General features: G+C 48.1%; 2 protein-coding genes across 2 annotated transcripts in view; one reads left to right on the forward strand and one right to left on the reverse strand.

Moving 5' to 3' along the window:
• The first annotated feature begins 99 nt into the window (after positions 1 to 99).
• On the forward strand, positions 100 to 9019 carry LOC144169225 (GPI ethanolamine phosphate transferase 2, catalytic subunit-like). Its single transcript, XM_077698280.1, has one exon. It carries the CDS (start codon positions 674 to 676, stop codon positions 3335 to 3337), a length of 2664 nt encoding a protein of 887 aa, XP_077554406.1. The 5' UTR covers positions 100 to 673; the 3' UTR covers positions 3338 to 9019.
• Positions 8794 to 17936, reverse strand: part of Arl5 (ADP-ribosylation factor-like 5) — a 28273-nt gene continuing 19130 nt past the window's right edge. The window contains exons 4-6 of the mRNA XM_077698281.1: positions 13396 to 13479; positions 12421 to 12572; positions 8794 to 10484 (exon numbers count right to left, since the gene is read on the reverse strand). Coding sequence (XP_077554407.1) covers positions 10433 to 10484; positions 12421 to 12572; positions 13396 to 13479 — 288 coding nt within the window. The 3' untranslated portion in view covers positions 8794 to 10432. The remainder of the gene's footprint in view (positions 10485 to 12420; positions 12573 to 13395; positions 13480 to 17936) is intronic.

Consider the following 17936-nt stretch of genomic DNA (forward strand, 5'->3'; position numbering starts at 1 on the left):
GCTCGCTGCAACAACAAATTCCCTAAATGTCCCCAACTGACAGTGGTTTCAGGAGCCAATCAAAACGTGGAATGATTTCCTCCTTTTAGCCGCATGCCGTAATGGCGGCAGCAGTCGATGCTGCGCGAGCTCAGAAACCACTGAAACCACAGAATGCTTCCTTCTGTGTGACTTATGGTGGGCCAGTACAGCAAAACAACGGTGTTCTTCCTTGTCGCCTAAGTCTTCACGAGCCCTACAACTAAAAAAAAAATGCATCACAAGTGTCAAGCAGCAAACGAAGAGCGTAGGAGAAGCTTAGCGGAATGCGAGACACCAGCGAAGTCGCCAAGTTCTCAAGACGTGTGCAGCGCATGGCCATCGGCTTGACTGGACGGACTCTGATGGGCGTCAGGGTGTGATGCATGTAGTTGTCGCGATGCACGCGGAAAACCGCGCTACCATCTCTTGCCGCGCCGTGCACGGACTCCTGGCACGCGGATGGACTTCGGGGCACGTCAACTCGACCATCTCGAGGGTGCGCGTGCTAGCCAAGTGCGGCGCAGCACGGCGCGAACTGTCGAATGGAGGAATCGCAGCAATTTTCTGCAGCAGCCGATAAGTTGGCGCTAGACGAGCCGTCGTTTCACGCTGTGAACAGCACCTGTTCCCGAGGGGAGTCGCAGAGAAGAAAATGTACACGAAGCAGTGGTGTGTTCTTTGGTTCGTCGCTGTAGCCTACGTGAGCGGTTTGGCGCTTTTCTCCTATGGCTTTTTCGCCGTCGTCAAGAGGCCCGCGGGACGATCGTCTGACGAGCGAGTGACTTACCCGTATCAACTGTGCGGGCTGCCGGACCCCGGTAGACCAGTGCCGAGTGCTCCCAGAGTTCCGCTGAAGCTGGTATTCGTTCTCATCGACGCGTTCCGATTCGACTTTGTCGAATCGCGGGCTGCGTCGCTTCCGTTTGTCACCTCCCAGTTGCAGAACAACGCGGCGGCTCTCTACCGCTGCAGGGGCTATTCGCCAACGGTTACCCTACCGCGCATCAAGACGTTGCTGACGGGCACCGTGCCGGGCTTCGGCGACGTCGTGCTCAACCTGAACGCCGTCGCCATCGACGAGGACAACTGGGTCCATCAGGCGCGCGCCGCCGGCCGCCGTGTCGTGTTTTACGGCGACGACACTTGGCTGCGGATCCTGCCGGGCCACTTCCAACGACACGATGGCACCACGTCTTTTTTCGTCTCGGACTACACCGAGGTCGACCAAAACGTTTCCCGACACGTGCCCTCTGAAATGGAAGCTGGGGATTGGGACGTGCTTGTTCTGCACTACTTGGGACTCGACCACATTGGTCACTCGCACGGCCCGTCGTCTCCGCTGGTCGACCGCAAGCTGGCCGAAATGGACGGCATTTTGTCTGTGATACATCGGTCGCTGGCCGCGAGGGCTGGTGAGAGTCACCTCATTGTGGTCACGGGAGACCACGGCATGACTGCTGCTGGTAACCACGGTGGCAGTTCTGAGCTCGAGGTCATGACGCCGCTTATTCTTATCCCAACGCGACCGTGGGCCTTTCGTAGTGCACAGATGACAAAACCAGACACCATTTCTCAGGTCGATGTAGCCGCTACTCTGAGCCTCCTCTTGGGCCTCCCCATCCCTAAAAGTAGCTTTGGAATCGCCCAGCCTAGTGTCCTGGCAGCTGCTAATTACACCGCAGCAGAGCAGCTCTTCTTCCTCCAGTATAATCTGCAGCAGCTGCTGGATGTCTACCAGGCAGAGTTTGGCAGTGATGATGAGCTCTTTGTGCGGGCTAAGGATGTTTTGTGTGGTTCTCTGGATGTTGTCACGAATGCTAAACCAGCTGTTTCAGTAGAGCAGGCTGCAACAAGACGGTCGTTGTTTATGAACGTCATGTTCGACATCCAGAGTGCCCTTTTGAGTAGCAGCACCACGGTCGACATGACCCTTGTGGGCACTGGTCTGTCGGTTGCACTGAAAGCATCGTTGACCCTGTTCATGTTGATGCTCTCCATGGTCCAAGGCTACAGCCACCGCATCCCTCGGTTTCACCAAAACGCCTTTGTGCTCAGCGCAATGATGGCCTTCTTTGAATACTCCACGTTGTGTGCCTTCTTCCCGTCTAGTCGGAGCTGTAGCAACTACACCTGGTCGTGCCTCCTGTCGTTGCTCTCTGCCACGGTCATGGCCCTGGCGAGTTCTTTTTTTTTCTGGCCTTTCCACCGGCTCGAGGTGCCCGAGGCACCGCAGTTCTTCATTCTGTGCTGCACCGTCCTCCATGGCGTCAGCTTTGTGTCTTCCAGCTTTATAGAGGAAGAACACCTCACTTGGTACTTTGTGTCGGCGACGGTCGTCCCGATCCTGTGCTTCTACTACTCTCGCCTCAGCATGCACAGCCCCCTGCTGACCTTCCGGAAGGGCCTGGTCGTCATGGTACTCCTCAGGGTGCTGCGCTCCTGGAACAGCACCGGCGACAGGTGGGCTGACCTGCCTGACGTCGCCGACTGGCTGGCCACCCAGCAGCACACGCTGGCGTTCCTTATCCTGACGGGCATGGTTGCAGTCATCCTAGTGTCGGTGCGCCAAGAAAGGCAGCTCTCCTCGTTCCTCCTCTACCTCGCGCTTCTAGACCTGTGCCTGTACAAGATGAAGCTGGTGTTTTACGGCGACGCCGACGGCGTCGAGAATTTCTACTGGTACCTGCCCCTCCTGTTGTTCCTCGGCGTCTTCCAGCAATACCGCTCCTCTTCTGGCAGCGGCCTTATGTCGGCCGTGATCCATTCGTGGATCTTGCTATGCCTGCTCTTGCACGTGCCTCAGAATGTCCCCATGTTCTCACTGGTCATCCTCCTAGAGAAGGCCGTTAACGACCTGTTGGCAGAGCTTCCGTTGACAACTACTTACCGGGCATTGTTGTACTTGTGGTTCGGCATGTGCTGCCACTTCCACCAGGGCAACTCGAACAAGCTGTCGACTGTCAACGTGTCCGCAGGGTACGTGGGTGTCGGCAGCTACAATCCGCTGCTGGTCGGGCTCCTGATGACCGCCTACACCTACAGCGGGTTGGTCTTCTGGCTGCTGATGTTCTGGAAGCGGTTTGCGCAGCCCCAGGGGAGCGATCTCAAGCAGGGACTCGGAAGGGCCAGGTTGCTGGCGTGCGGCACGTTCTTGCTGGCAAAGTTCGCCACCACGGCCTGGTACATGGTGCTTATGGTAGTCCAGCGGTACCACCTCTTCATCTTGACGGTGTTCAGTCCTAAGCTGGTCTATGAGGCGGTGCATGCTCTGGTGGTGCTGCTCGTCACTTTTGTCGCGGCAGTTCTGCTCACCTGAAGCTCCTTGGTGCTGAGGTGTGTTGTCCGTGGCCTTGGCAGTGCAGTAGAACGTCATCACAGCGACTTTGTTGGTTGTCAGAACACCGTTGTAATCGATCGAGGTCCCCGTTTTGACTCTTGTTATTGTTTCTACAGCTCGTTAGTAAACTTCTGGAATTTTATGTACTGGCGACGTTAAAATAAGTGTTTCCATTGACTTGCTTCAAGCACAGGGCACTTTTTGGACCCTATGGTAGCCGTGTGTTCTGTACATGCAGAACTGCTGACAAAACACTTCCAGGTGCAGTGAGTGTCCCATCTAGTGTAACACAATGTCGGATAAGAGTCTCTGTGATACGCTGTGTGTTCTCTCTGACTCCCCGCCCTCAAACATATCTAAATGTAAAAAAGCAACCGGAGTAAGTGTTGTACAACCTGCTGAAAATTGAATTGTAAAGAAAGGAGGAAGTTTAAACCCAACTATCGGTGCAAATATATAAGTGATCAGAGTAATACCCCAGCTACACTAGGGTCCGAATGTCATTTAAACCAAATGTCATTTGACTCAAATAGGGTGCTTCGAATGCCATTCAGAATCCGCCGTGCTTCCCTGCAATTTCGATGGCATGTGAAATCTTTCACAATTGCTTGCCGTGCTGTAGTGGCGCTGTTGTCGCCCCATTCCGTTTTCGTACAATAATACAACAATCAAATTTAGGAGCAGTCTGAGGCAGTAAAATGATATCAAATTAGAAGAGACACCAATTTTGACTCTAGCGTGGTGGCTGTTTACGTAGTTTTATTTTTTTTCGCAACTGACCCACTAGTTTTGAGAGTATGAAAATTAAATATGCTGATTTCATATTTTAAGTAAATTAACAGTGAACGAAGTTCCACAAACAAAAATATTTTGTTTGTTTTACGTACGGATGTACATACGGATGTATTATTTTTTATTGCTGATCGAAGACGCTGCGTGCGAGAGTGCAAGAAATGGCATTTAAAATCCCAAATGTCTCTCTCGGTGCTCATTTGGCTCAAATATCATTTCAGCCAAATGGCATTTGAAAACCTAGTGAGGCAGCACAACTTGGCATTTGAGTCAAATGGAATTTGGTTCAAAATGACATTTGGATGCTAATGTAGCAGGAGTATAACACATCTTGAATACTAGTGTGAATAACACGGGACTAGTATTCAAGACGTCACCATACCAACAAATGTTTCGTTAATAGTACATGATTGCATTTACTAGTAGGAAATCAGTGATCTAGAGGTACCGTTGTAGCGTAATGGTGTGTTGGTGGTGCGAAATTGGCCGTTGCTACTGCACTTCTAAATCCAAGAAGTTGCTTTGTCAGCTAGAGGGCGTCTAGGATAGCAACAGAAATTTCCACAGTTGGAACACAATCTTTGCGTCATTAACAAGCTCCGTATCGCTACATCAGAAGACTTGCGGTCGACTAGTAGTGGGAAACAGTAAAGTTCTAAAACTACCGCTACGCATGTACATAGGTAGAAAAACTTGTGACATGCTATCGCATTTAAATGTTACTTCGTTCCCCTTTTCCCCTCTTTTTGGGATAATTAAGGCTAGATTGAACGATTGAGGCCCTTGGAAATTCTAAGTCTCCAAAAAACCTCAAGAAGATAGACAGTTTGGTAGTCATTTTCGGTGGTAATTTTTGCGGTTGAGCAATCGAAAGGCCAATGCACAGAACGTATACAAGCAGCTAGCAGTTTTTTAAAAGATTCTTCTAGAAAGTTTTCCAGTTCGGAAATGGTGCTGTCTTGCCCGGCAGTTATTCAACTTTTCATCTTACAATTTAAATGGGCAGAGTAGCAGCACTCCCAATAGCAATGTGACCTATCCCCAATTTCCGCTATGGTGGCGTTCTACTGTGCCATTGCTGACAATGCCAAGCCGGAGATATATGTGGTGCCTGTTGGCTGCAAACGATGTAGTTGTGATTAATCTAGTCAATCCCTGCTGGGTGGGTCTGCCTTTATAAGCTTGCACAACGTAATGAAGTGTCCCGATCTTTTCATTGTTGCTTTGCAACTTCGCTTTGCAACTTATGCAAAGCGATGTTGCAAGCACAACAATGTCTTGGACAGACAGAGTAGACAACATACAACTTTGCTTCGGTAGAAACAGTATTTTGTCACAATAACAAACAGGTCAGTGGTCACAAGAAGGGTAACGATTCCCCCTGGGGACTTCTCAGCATCTGGACAGTGATATCACCTACAGACCCGTGCGATTCCCTGACACCAGTAAAAGCAAATGGAAATTAAGAAAGTTAATGTCAGTTCAAAGCAGCACTTAGCTCTAGCTATGAGGCAAACTAGCAATTTTATAATGCAGTGGGACAATTTTGTCATCAGCTTGCTAACATCCAGTGCAGAATGAAGACATCCGTCATTTACTGCTCCCATCTTCTCTTGTCTGGATTCATTCTCTGCCTCCAAATCCTTATTCCTCCTCTCAGTTTTATGTCCCCCATCTCTCATTACCTGTTCTGTTACTCAGCTGTCCACGTGGTCTGGGTTCTGTGTATCAAGTCTCGTCCAACCCTGCTGTTCGTAGATAAGTACTTCATGTCACATTATCTGGCCAGGTAGCATTGTTCAAAAAATGGTATCACTGACTAAGTAAAAGGAAACTGTTCCGCTCCCTTTATCACAATTCCACTTTTTACAGCGGTAGCTGCGAGTGCCATGTTCATCTGAGAATCAAACATTACTCATGAAACGTTGCTTGCGAAACACTGCTTGTGAAATGTTATTCATGGTTAGCTACAAGACTTCACGTTTCCTTGCTAGAAATTTACCAGCAGCATCGAGGGCTGACCAGCACTGGCTATGAGATGGCACATGTTCTCACGGGAACAGACAGGAAGCTGGAATCAGACAATTTGTCAGAAGCAATATTCTACCTCAGAATCAGCATTGCCTGTGGGATGGTGTGGGCCCCACCACATTTACACGATGGCGTTGTCAACAAGAGTGCAATGGGCCTGTTATCGCCGCTGTCTACTTACCTTTGAACACCGCACACGTGAAAGTTTCAAATTATTTGTTAAGTCGTTCTGCTCATGGCAAAATTTGCAAAGTCCCCGCGTGGTCATTTATCAGTTTTTTCAACTGACGGGAGTTTTCTAGCATTCATTATTTGAAAGTGCTTCCTGATTGCACTGCCACTTCTTTCTGGTAGCTTGCATCAACACTGTTGAGTGTTGTCCCAAGATGTATTCATCTGTGGCTGTGCAACAGTGCAATTGACTTCGTATCTACCTTTCATCCTATGACTACTTAACTTTCCGAATGCATTTCCTGAACCATTCTCTGCAGGTCCTTTTCAGACTTGCTGGGCAAGGTGATGTCATTCACAAGTCTCAAGAGACCCAAATATTGTCCACTTACTCATATCTCTAACCTCTTCCAGCTCAGCCTCTTAAATATGTAAACATGCTGTAAATAATTTTAAAGCGGTCTCACCTTCTTGTTTGACCCTCCCCTCACCGCAACAACTTTTAGCCCTTCTTATGAAGATTAACGTTATTTGCATGTGATCTCCAAGAGCCCTATGCAAGTCTTCTTAACTCCCTGGTCATACAATGTTATCACTGCAGTGGTTTCTACTAAATAACTTTGTATAAAGGCCATGTACAGAGATTTATCATGACAATTACTTGTTTGCTTGATTGAAGACTCTTCTGTTGGTGAATGGAAATCTAGAGTATCACTTATACAGTTCACTGTGACTTCAAATAGACCAAATGAATGCAGTTGTTTCTGTAGTCTAAGCTCTTTGATATGACCTTCCTCGTAGATGAAGCTGGCAGTTCTCAGTTCATGGTGCATTTAAATTCCAAGTAATTCAGAGCTTAATTACGCAAACTTTTCTCGTACAACTTCCCTGTCCTTTAGAACATCCAAGTTACTGCATTATTTCCTGCTGCAATCTTGTTCTTCACTTATTGGGACATCTTCCGCATATTGCCGTTAGTTACCGCAAAAACTTCGCGAACCAAATAAGTCCCATCAGGGACGTTTCCTGACATAACGCTGCTTCCAATGAACACACAGAATCTCTCCACTGCTTGAACGTGTTGCCACTTTCGTCTTTTCGGGCATGTCTGGTCTCTGCCTTTGCTGTTCCTAAACTTTGTGCAGCGAGTTTTGACATCCCCACAAATGCCATCTGCTCTCTGATGTTTGAACATTTATTTACAGCAGCCTAAAGCCGTAGAGGCGTGTATGCGATGCCACCTTTGGGTGGATTTTGCAACATCACAACTTTGCTCAGAGCAAATTCAGCTGCCGGCCTTGTTATGACCGGCATGCATCTGGCTGGGCGTACGTGGTAGAATTGAAACGCAGTAACACCCCCACCCCCTTCGAGAGACAGCTGCATTGTCTGAATCATGATCAGAACTCGCAACCATGCTGCCAAACACACAATGCACTTTACTAGTTTTAATCACCGATAGCCCCCACTTCCCGTGTCTTTTTCCTTTTTTTTTTTTTTTTGTCTGCCATTTGATAGGGAGTAGCGTAGCAACTGCCCGATTTGGCTGCTCTTATGAAAGAAACAGATAAGGCAGTATTATTGCCTTAGAGAATCGAATTGACTAGTCGGTGAAGCGGACGTTGACGAAGAATGTTTAAGGCAGATTTGGATATTCTTCCATTTTGGCATGCCTGTTGCGAATATGTTATAACTGTTTTAGCAGTCATCTGAGAGATGGCCAGGGCAATGGAAGCCTTGACCTGACTTGTTGAAAGCCAAGTTGTATCGCATTTGCATGGTGCCCGTCAGTTGTTGAGAGTATTGTTTGGTCTGTTACAATTTCACTCCAGTGTTAAATTGTATTCGTTGAAAGAAGCCAAATTGTACAGCATTTTCACTGTACTTGTACGTAGTTGTCCTTATTGTTTGATCCATTACGATTTCACTTGAGTGTTAAATTATATTGTTGGTTGCGCTAGCTGTTGCATTGCTTTTCTTGCGTGGGTGTTTGTTTGACCAAGGTGCTGGTTGAGTGTTGTGTGGTATTAATCGAGGCGGCTTTGTTTATGCAAGGCTTCCTTCCCGCCTGAGAGATGTGTTTTGAATCAATGTTAAGACCAATGAAATAGTAGTGCCTCATAATTTAGACTATTGAGTAGGAAGCCAAATGACCTTATCACCAGGGTTCCACACGGTTAAAAATATTTTACTGCAGCATCGGTACAGTAAAATATTCTGTGTTTTAGAGTAGGTAGTATAGCAAAACTAGTAGTGCAGTTAAGGACGAAGTTTCAGATGCTGGAACGTCGACATTAAACACCTTAACTGAGGAGAACCAGTCTATATGATGCATTTTATGAACACATCTAATTACACCACCACCAGGGTTCCGAGTTGCAAAATGTATTTTTCCGTCGCGTAGTTACAGCACCAATCCTATGCAGTTCTACTAGTGGCAATCATGGAATCCAACATTTATTCGCACCATATTTTCTTGTTAGCAATACTGCTTCACAAGCCAATGTATCGGCACTGTTTAGAGCAACTTGAAATGACCACAATAAACTTCCACAAAAATCGCTGTCTCAAAGTATCTTTCTCGTTTCATGCAATAACAGGGCATTCCAGGCCTTGGTCTTTTGACACCACAGGTTTCAGTGTTTGATAGTTTATGTTGCGCAGTTTGTTTGAATAATATACTCTGTGCACAACACTGTTGCTCCAACCCAGTGGCAAAAGGTCAGAGGGCGGGCTGTAGTGTGATTCCAAAAAATGTTGGAGCATTCTGTTAAAACTGTAGCTGCTGCCCCTAGAGAGCCCTACTCTAGCAGGGCAGGAGAGGAACTGAATGTTTTTCACGCAGCTATCCAATAACTGCATGGTATAATTTAGGAAACCTTTTTCACCTCGTTTCTTGCTAACCAAAGCCTACACCAAGTGCCGGTCTGGCATGTGTCGTACAACAGCACTCCTAGAGGTCATTTGAAAGCCAAGAATCAAACGGTGTTCTTGCGCAACTTTTAATTTATTTTAGCACTTAGTGTCCTTCTTTGCTACTGCATTATCTCCTACAAATGCTGACCGGCACAAATACCTTTGGCGCGACACCGCTCCGCATGCCCGTCAGAATTCATTTTTATTAAGATTATCATTAATTACTCATTTCAAATCCTAGACATCATAGATGTTTGCTTTGACAAACAAAAATGGGCAATGAAGTACAAAACACAGCGAGGATGCGAGAGAAACTTTGTGAAGCACGGCTCTTAAAAAAAATAATGACTCGATGTACAAAAGAGCTACTGTACACGGCAATGGCCGGGGAAGGGTTCTCTCCGAGCTCACAGCCACTGTCCGACGGCACACTCACTCGGAGGTAAGTTAAGAATCGTGCGGCTACATTTTTAAAACGTACGAATTGTGAGACTAAGCGCAGTAGAAAGATTCACGGGAGGGCTACGATAGTTAATCAAAAAGATAGAAGCCAGGCACAGGAGAGGAAGGGCAGGCAAAAAGGGACAACGCATAGGCACACGCACGCATACAAAAAAAAGGGGCACAGCACTCCGGCACAGCGATTGGCAGCACTAATACGAGCGCGGATCGCGACCCGACAGAGTGTGCATTGAAGCACTAACAGTTTTCGCGGTAAAAACGGCCGAGAGAGTCTCTCTCTGTATATTTACACGTGTTAAAAAAAACGTAGCGGTAAGTTGCGCGTGTGCCCCCACACGAGGCGGCCTCTGTCTCGTGCGGCAGTCCATCGCATTTCACGCGCCGATGCCGAAGTAGCAGCACCGTCGCCACGTCGTTGGGGAAAGAAGTATACAAATCGATGCGCGTGCACACCAGTCACTGTTTGCGCAGAGGAGTCTCTTCGGCAGTCCTCTCTCCGAGCAGTACCTTCCGAGAAACGTGCGGCACCCGACGAGCTCTGGGAGCAGCGGTGTCTTGCGGCATGCACAACAAAGCACCCTCCCTCCTCCTCCCCCCTGACTGGATGCAGTCGACCGCAGGCAGCACGGACCCCCGGCGCGGCGGGTCGTATCACAGCACGGTCTGTTGTCCTTGGGTTTGGCCTAGGGAACACAGCTGCTATCACTTCTTGTTCTTCAGCTGCGAGTACACCCATTCCAGCCCCTGGTACAACCTGCGGACGAGAGGACGGGTGCGTCAGCATTGTACGACTGGAATCTCGTTGAGCAGCTATTTACCGTTACTCGCTAGCAATCGCGTGAGAAGAACTGTACAAGCTTTTCATTGTTCCTGTTTCTTGCCCACATGGCTCTGGCAAAACAAGAGCTCTAAACTAAACACTGCATGCCAGCCTAACAATGTAGTGAGTAAACATTCGTTGAAACAATTATCAGAACAGCAGACAGTATCTTTAATTATGTTTGGCTTGGATATTGTAACTTTGTGTATAGTAAATCATTCCCCACTACAAATGACTAAATGCAATTCCCTTTATGACAAAATTCCTGAATGACAAAACCAGGCAATGCTTCTGGCACCTGTGCAGAGGTTCCCCATAATGTCAATGTGGGCTAGTTGGTTGGAGGAATAAAACGTGGTAGAAACAGCGCAGAAAACGCGAAGAGGAAAGACACAGGACCAACACTAGCTCTGCGTCTTTCTTCCTTTGCGTCCTGTCTCTAGCTGCGCTGTTTTTACAACGTTTTATTGGCCCATAATGCTTTGCATTCCATGGTTTCAGCTGCTGTCATTACCTAACAATAATTTTTCAGACTTCCAGGATCTGCAAATGCAGTGGAATAAATAGTAACACGTAATTTTTAACACTGGAACAATAAATGTAACACAAAAAATTTGCCAACGGCATGTTCTCAAAAAATGAAAGCAGCAATCTCAATTACCCGAACAAAGCGTAAATGTGCATTAGATTTGAACTTTCTAGGAGGGCGTTAACACTGTGGATGTCAGAGCATGGCATGTGCAGAAGACAAGCCTGCAATAACCTTCTGTGGGGATATCCAATCTCTTCAAGGCTGCATGAGAGATGCTCCTGAATTTGTTCCATATGATGGTGAAATAACAACTGTCAGTTCCAAATATGTTTGCAGAACAACTCCCCTCGTATTCAATATCCCACTGTGGTACTGTCTCCAAGTGGTTTAATGGGGTAGTCACACTGCAAGGAAAGCGGGATGAATGGCTCAGCCGAAAGCACAAAGCCGACCAGCAGTGTGGGAATTAGGAATCCCTTTCACACTTGGTGCTTACAGAAGTGTTGGTTATGCGCAACCCTGCTGCCGTTTTCTCAGGCGCCCCCTGCGAATGGAAACTGTTTGTGCAATGGGCAGCTCTGCGGTCGGGGCATCTGGCTAGGACATGGCCTTTTCCTTTAGGGGCATCAAGCAAGACAGCACCCATGGCTGCGTGTCACTAGTTTTCTTCGGGAGAGAGTGGCCCTCCATCGTATCATCATTCCAGTGCTTTTTGCTCCAGAATAATTGCTACTGCTTCCCACTTGGGCAAAAAATTGAGTGCCCCCACACAAACTGAGGATTTTTACTTCATTGTGAGCAAAAATCGAGGCATGCCTTGTCAGCATTCTGTGACCCTTGATAGCATCGCTCCTTGTTGGTGCAAGCGATCAGTCTTTATGGTCACTCGACCCGGCTTTTATAGACGGTTGAGGCAGTCGACCTGCATACACAGCTCCAATGGCCAGTGCTGTTCAGCTCACGAGTGCTTATGACGTCCGGTAAGCACTCTGGCATTCCGTGTGGCGGCCTTCTCCACTGTGCGCCACGCTGACACATTCTCTCAGGCACGCGCAATTTGACGAGAATGAGCATAAAACAGCCTGTCAGGCACCTCTGTACAACAAACTGGCGCTGAAAGGCGCCCAACTAGAGATCGCGAAGGTTTAGACATACCCGCTAGATGAGCTTTCCCTTTTCATGAAACTGCTTCAGTGGTAGTTGAAATTTGTTTTACTTCTCTATCTAGGTGAGTCTCTTACAGGCTTCTATCGAGTAATTTTACCCACGAATTTCGTATCAGTTGAACAAAAGGAAACGAAACGTCATCAGACAATAACTGCCGGCAGCCCCACTGACCCTTCGCCCGTGAGCGCGCAGCAGGCCTGGATCTGCCAGCGGTTCTTCTTGATGGAAGTGAGGTTGAGCTGCTCGGAGATCTCGCGCGGCGACATGCAGCCCTTGATGTCCTGCTTGTTGGCAAAGATCAGCACCGCCGCCTTGGTCAGGTCCTGCAACGCCAACAGCGTGAGGACGACGGCACCACAGAGCATAATGCGACGACAGCCAAGGCACCCAGCTCTACTATCACCACTACAGCTAACAAACTGTGAGAACAGCAGCTAAGGCATAGCTGAAGCCCCTGAATTGTTCACACACGGGTGCTCGTAGCGCACTGCTGCATCAACACGAGGCCACTGTGATTGGGGATTTGAAGCTGCACGTTGGGACTGAACGTCAGTGCAACACACATGGACTCCAAACGTGGGGAACATGTTTGTGCCGTTACAGCCTTTTAATAATACGAGAGCCTTCAGCCTGCCAAAGAAATTATGCTATGCATGAAAAAGAAGAGGAAAAAGGAAAAAAGCGCAAGATTTATTGCTTCACGTTCTTTCTAGCTCAGCACAACTTGTGTGCTCACATCGGTGCTATTTCTGCAGCGTTTTGTGGCTTGGACTGTCTGTCAGCCGCACAGCACAGCAATGTGAAGGATTAAGAAAGCTGACATTTTAACACAGATGAGCTTCAAATCTAAGCACCCCTCCTCCCCAGTTTACACACTGCAGGTCCAGGAAAACTGTCTATGTGAAGTTGCACATTAGTGACGAACTTTTCAACACGGCTGAAATGAGTGCAGAAATTTTTAAACCTAACCAAAAACGACAAGCCTAAAATTAGTACAATGGCTCAAAAAGCAAAGGCAGATTACACTATTTCACCCCCACAAAAGGTAAATGAAATTTAGTTCAATTACCAGCAGCACATCGTAGCCACCGCAAATGATGCAATGCGCCAAATATTTAGCGTGGGGGAGGAGGAGGTCAGACTTGCCTCATGCGACAGCATCTTCCAGAGCTCTTCTTTCGTCAGTGGTAGCCGCTCCCGGTCCATGCTGTCCACCACAACTATGAGAAACTGCGAGAGAGAGGAAGAGGAACTGATATGCATTCATCCACCTTGTGTCATCTCTAGACGAGTGCGCAACAGAGTCAAAAGCAGTATCACTAAAGAAAAGTTTGGAGCCCCAGCTGCCTACGTGCAAGGTGAAGATTTTACCTCAGGCTGAACATCCAGCTCATCATAATTCTATTTATGGGCGACACAAAGAATGAACCTATAATCTCATAACTGGAATCTCATTAGAATCTTAAAGGGGCACTGACACAAAATTTCGAAGGCGAGATAACTTCGGAGATAGATTGGTGGGAACACATATACATCATCTGCAAAATATCAGCGGCGAATACAGCCTAGAACATATTTAAAATCTATTTTAAAGTGTGCGAAACGCAACCGAGCAGCCAGCTGAGGACCACGCGCAATTGACATCCCGAGGATATTGTGTAAATAAACAACACACAAACATGTCACGAGTTTGTGTTTGCCGCTTCCGCACTGCCGGCGTTTTTCGCCGGCTCGCCCGGCTCGCCGCTCCAATCAGAGGGCGGAGCTTCTGCTCTCGAGAACGAACGACCCGATCGTTGGCGGCGGAGGCGCCGTGATTTCGTCAGCTCATCGGGCAGCTGGCCGCGACCAAAGTTCTACAGCGATTCCAGGCACTCTGTTTCTATTACTGTTTATTACCATTGGATGCAAAAACGCGCCGGAGGCACGAAAATCCCACTGAGCTAGCCGCACGGTCGCTGTGCAGGCGACGGCCACGGCCGCGAAGTGGCCCAGGCCGGCGCAGGTAGCTCGAGTGATAGCTTGTTACCGCTGCACGAAATTGTCCCCAAGTCCTGACCATGGTGGCTTACATGAGAAAGGAGTTAATGATGCGATGGCGGGTTGCATTAAAAATTGTGATCTGCACCGCTTACGAGAGCGGCACTCAAATATCCGCCGCAGTGCTAAGCCGAACACATCTGTAGGCGGACCTGTAGGCAGACCGGCCGGCTGCACTTAGCGCGCGTCTTGCCACCACCGTCTCGAGCGTCGCGCGTCATTCTTTAGCCGCGGTAGCATTTGCACTAGCAGCGCCTGCATCACATCCACGGTCGCTTTTTAATTAAGCGCCGCACGAGATCAGTACGTGGGAGCATTCGCAGAAACTGCCGTCGATGCGGATTCGACAGTGCTACGGCGGCTCTGCTCTGATATCCCTCCGACGGTCACGTGGTCAGCTTTGTTCACACAAAATCCACAAAATCCATCGTTTCGCGGCACTCGCTGAAACTGAAACTGCGACTGGCCACATTTAAAATGCCTCTAATTAAACAACTGTCGCACGCTGAAGCAAATGAGGTTTCTACAGGTTATAAGTAGGTCACTAGCTACTTACCGCAACAAAAAAAAAACAAGATGCAAAATTTTTATGTCAGTGCCCCTTTCAGAACTGTAGCTGAGTATATCCCACTATTCACACAGCAAACAACAACCCCAGCAAGATTTTGTGTGATGAAGCGGGCTTTTTAAGTGCAGAGCACTTAAGGCGCTCGCCTTGTCGTCGTAGCTCGATCGCTGGACCCAAGTAGTGCACCGTGGTAATGCTGTCGTTTGTGGACCGTACCCCAGAGGCTTCGAAAGCCAAGCGGTTTATATAGTCATAAGCGTTCGAAACTAGTGAACTGCTGGCGCTTGTCCTAGATCCCCCCGTTATTTAGCGAAAAGAAAATTACAGGCACATTTGAGGCTAAATATGCGTAATTAACTGGCAGCGCCCGCGTTCATTTAGTTAGGAATGCTCATTGGGTTGGCTTTTACGACAGTAAGCGAAAAAAGCGGCCGCACAAGAAAAAAAATGGTGCGTTCAAGCAGACGCAGAAAGGCTCCATGCGCAAGAAAAAAAAAAGGCGCATTCAAATTGACACAAAACAACTCCCACTGGTGCAGTTTCAGGCAGGGGGCGCAAGCACTGTGAATGCGGGAAATCTGAATTGCATGGGGTGGTAGCAGTGAGTGGATAACGGCGGTGCAGCCCGTTATGGTGAATCACTGCTCTGCACTTCTAACAGCTTTCACAATGAGCGGAACGGCTTTAATTTTTTCCTCTTTTTCGCGCACACTGGTGCGCCTCCAATTGTTTTAAACACTAAGCCCACAAAGGCAAGGTACCCGCCACGGTGACTCAGTGGCTAAGGCGTTGTGCTGCTGAGCACGAGGTCGCGGGTTCGATTCCTGGCCGCGGCGGCCGCTTTTCTGACGGAGGCGAAAAGCAATAACGCCCGTGTGTACGAGATTTCGGCACGCGTTAAAGATCCCCAGGTGGTCAAAATTAATCCGGAGCCCTCCACTACGTTGTGCCTCATCGCCTGCGTTGCGTCCGTGCGTTAAACCCTACAATCAATCAATCACAAAGGCAAGGTGCTGAACCCGTGAACAAAAACACAGCTGCATAACACGCAGCAACTCAGGGCTTTTCCTGCGCAACGATGGGACCACATAACACGGTGCGGTTTAACCAGTACAACACCTGCAGAAAAGGCGACTGCCCTGGGAGAAAATAAGGGCACCTTTAGTTCCCACGAAATCAGACAAGAAATAACAGCAAGCCCCCTCAAATATAGACAGGGAGAACACAAGAAAACAGAAAATATATGGCATATGAACGTGAGCACATAACACTAAGCACAGAATCATTTTTAGTATACTCAGCACAGCCTGCCATGTCCTCGCATATCACTCGGGAGTCGTCTCTAAAGATCACTCCTCAGGCATGGCTGCCGATGAACCAACGAGCGACAGTAACCTTTGCCAGCAGTTGCCTTGGCCAAAAAAAAAAGATTCGGACAAAGTTAACAGCCCGATTTATAAACCACGAATTCACCACGAGCCACCTTTAATGCACCATACTTATAAGGAATGCAAACTGTGTTCTTAAGCACCAGCATTCTCACAGGTAAATGTTTTGCTTTCATCTGAGACAAGTAAAAACAAAAAAAAAAGTGAAGAGGAACATCTTTTGTTGAATTCCAATGGCAGATCCGGAGCGGTCACCGTGCTCCACCACGGAGCGCGCCGACTCTGCAAAGAGCAGGTATTCTGAAGCTGCCTTTGGAACGCAGCCGCTCCCGTCGGAGCTAAGTGCCGAACCGTGACGGGAACAGGAAATACCCAGCATTCTTTGCGTCGCGCCTTCCCAAAATCGTCTGGTTCCCGCGGGCACGTTCATCTCGCGCTGCGCGGCTACAGGAGGCAGGGAAGGCGAGCACTGGCCGGAAGCGCAGGTGACGGCGACGTTGGCGGCGTCACGCGGAAAAAGTAAGCGTCCTAGTGAGTTCCGACCGACTCCGCCGATTTCGGCGGAGCAACTTTTCTTGCTTCACGGAGCGATCTCGTCTGTGACGGTGCTCCCGATCTGCCAATGGAACAGGATTTGGTTGCTCCCGATCTGACATTGGAACGCATCTACTCCAGACAGAGCAGAAAAGTTGCTCCAAAAGTGCCCTGGATCTGCCATTGGAATTTAACATTGTACGCGGAGCTATATCAGGCGTTGAAAAAAGGCTCCTTTTACTCATATTCATACTGACGTTTCCTGGGTGGGAAGATGAATTTGGAGAGGAAGTTTTTATGGTAGATGCTGATATACATTAGTAATGCCACAGATTATTCCGTCACTTAGTGTGGAAGGAAGGGCTGTTCCTACATGGTCAACCAGAGCAGTGCTGTTAACTTCAGTGCCAGCCACTTTGCTGCTTGGAGCTCCCCTATCAAAGCCAATGCTGGCAGATGGGATGCACAGGAAAAGAGTGCTCAACATCTGAGGAACGTGAACGGTGGGAATGATGTGGCGAAAGCAAACACATGCATTTAAAATGACAAGACAATAATAATCATGAGTGGCTTAGTGAGTGCAGTGTGGATTGTACATGCATAAACGCCAAACTGAGCCAATAAAACTTGATAGAGATACAGTCGACTGCCGCTAATACAAAATCCTAGGGGACTGCGAAACCCTTCGAATTAACCGAACTTACAATTTCATGCAGTCAGTGTCTTGACTTCGTCACCAAGTCGAGCGCACAACACGGGTTGCCATGGTAGTTGAGACATATCGCTAAATTCAAAGCCTGAAGCACCCCCTACACAAACTGCTCAATTGGTGCTGTACGCAACGAAGAAGGCTGATAACCTCAAAAGAGAGAAATGGATACACTGGCACGAGTTTCAGCTGGCCTGTTGCTCTATCAACTGCTCGCTGCTTTAACTGCGATGGCACATACATCAGTAGAGAACACAGTGCTGTTTTTGCGCCTAAAATTTTTGAATTCTACCTAGAAATGACGGCTGCCTTCACGCTTTGTATTTGAAAGAACTCCCAATTAACCGATATGAATTATCAAGCAGAGTATGCCACTGGATTGCAAGCGAAATTGCTGGGACTAGCACATTATTTCTAATTAGCCAAAAATTACAATTAGGCAACTTAA

This window comes from Haemaphysalis longicornis, unplaced genomic scaffold, assembly GCF_048455015.1.
Source record: "Haemaphysalis longicornis isolate Haplotype H1 unplaced genomic scaffold, Haemaphysalis longicornis Haplotype H1 scaffold_2, whole genome shotgun sequence".
Taxonomy (NCBI): Eukaryota; Metazoa; Arthropoda; class Arachnida; order Ixodida; family Ixodidae; genus Haemaphysalis; species Haemaphysalis longicornis.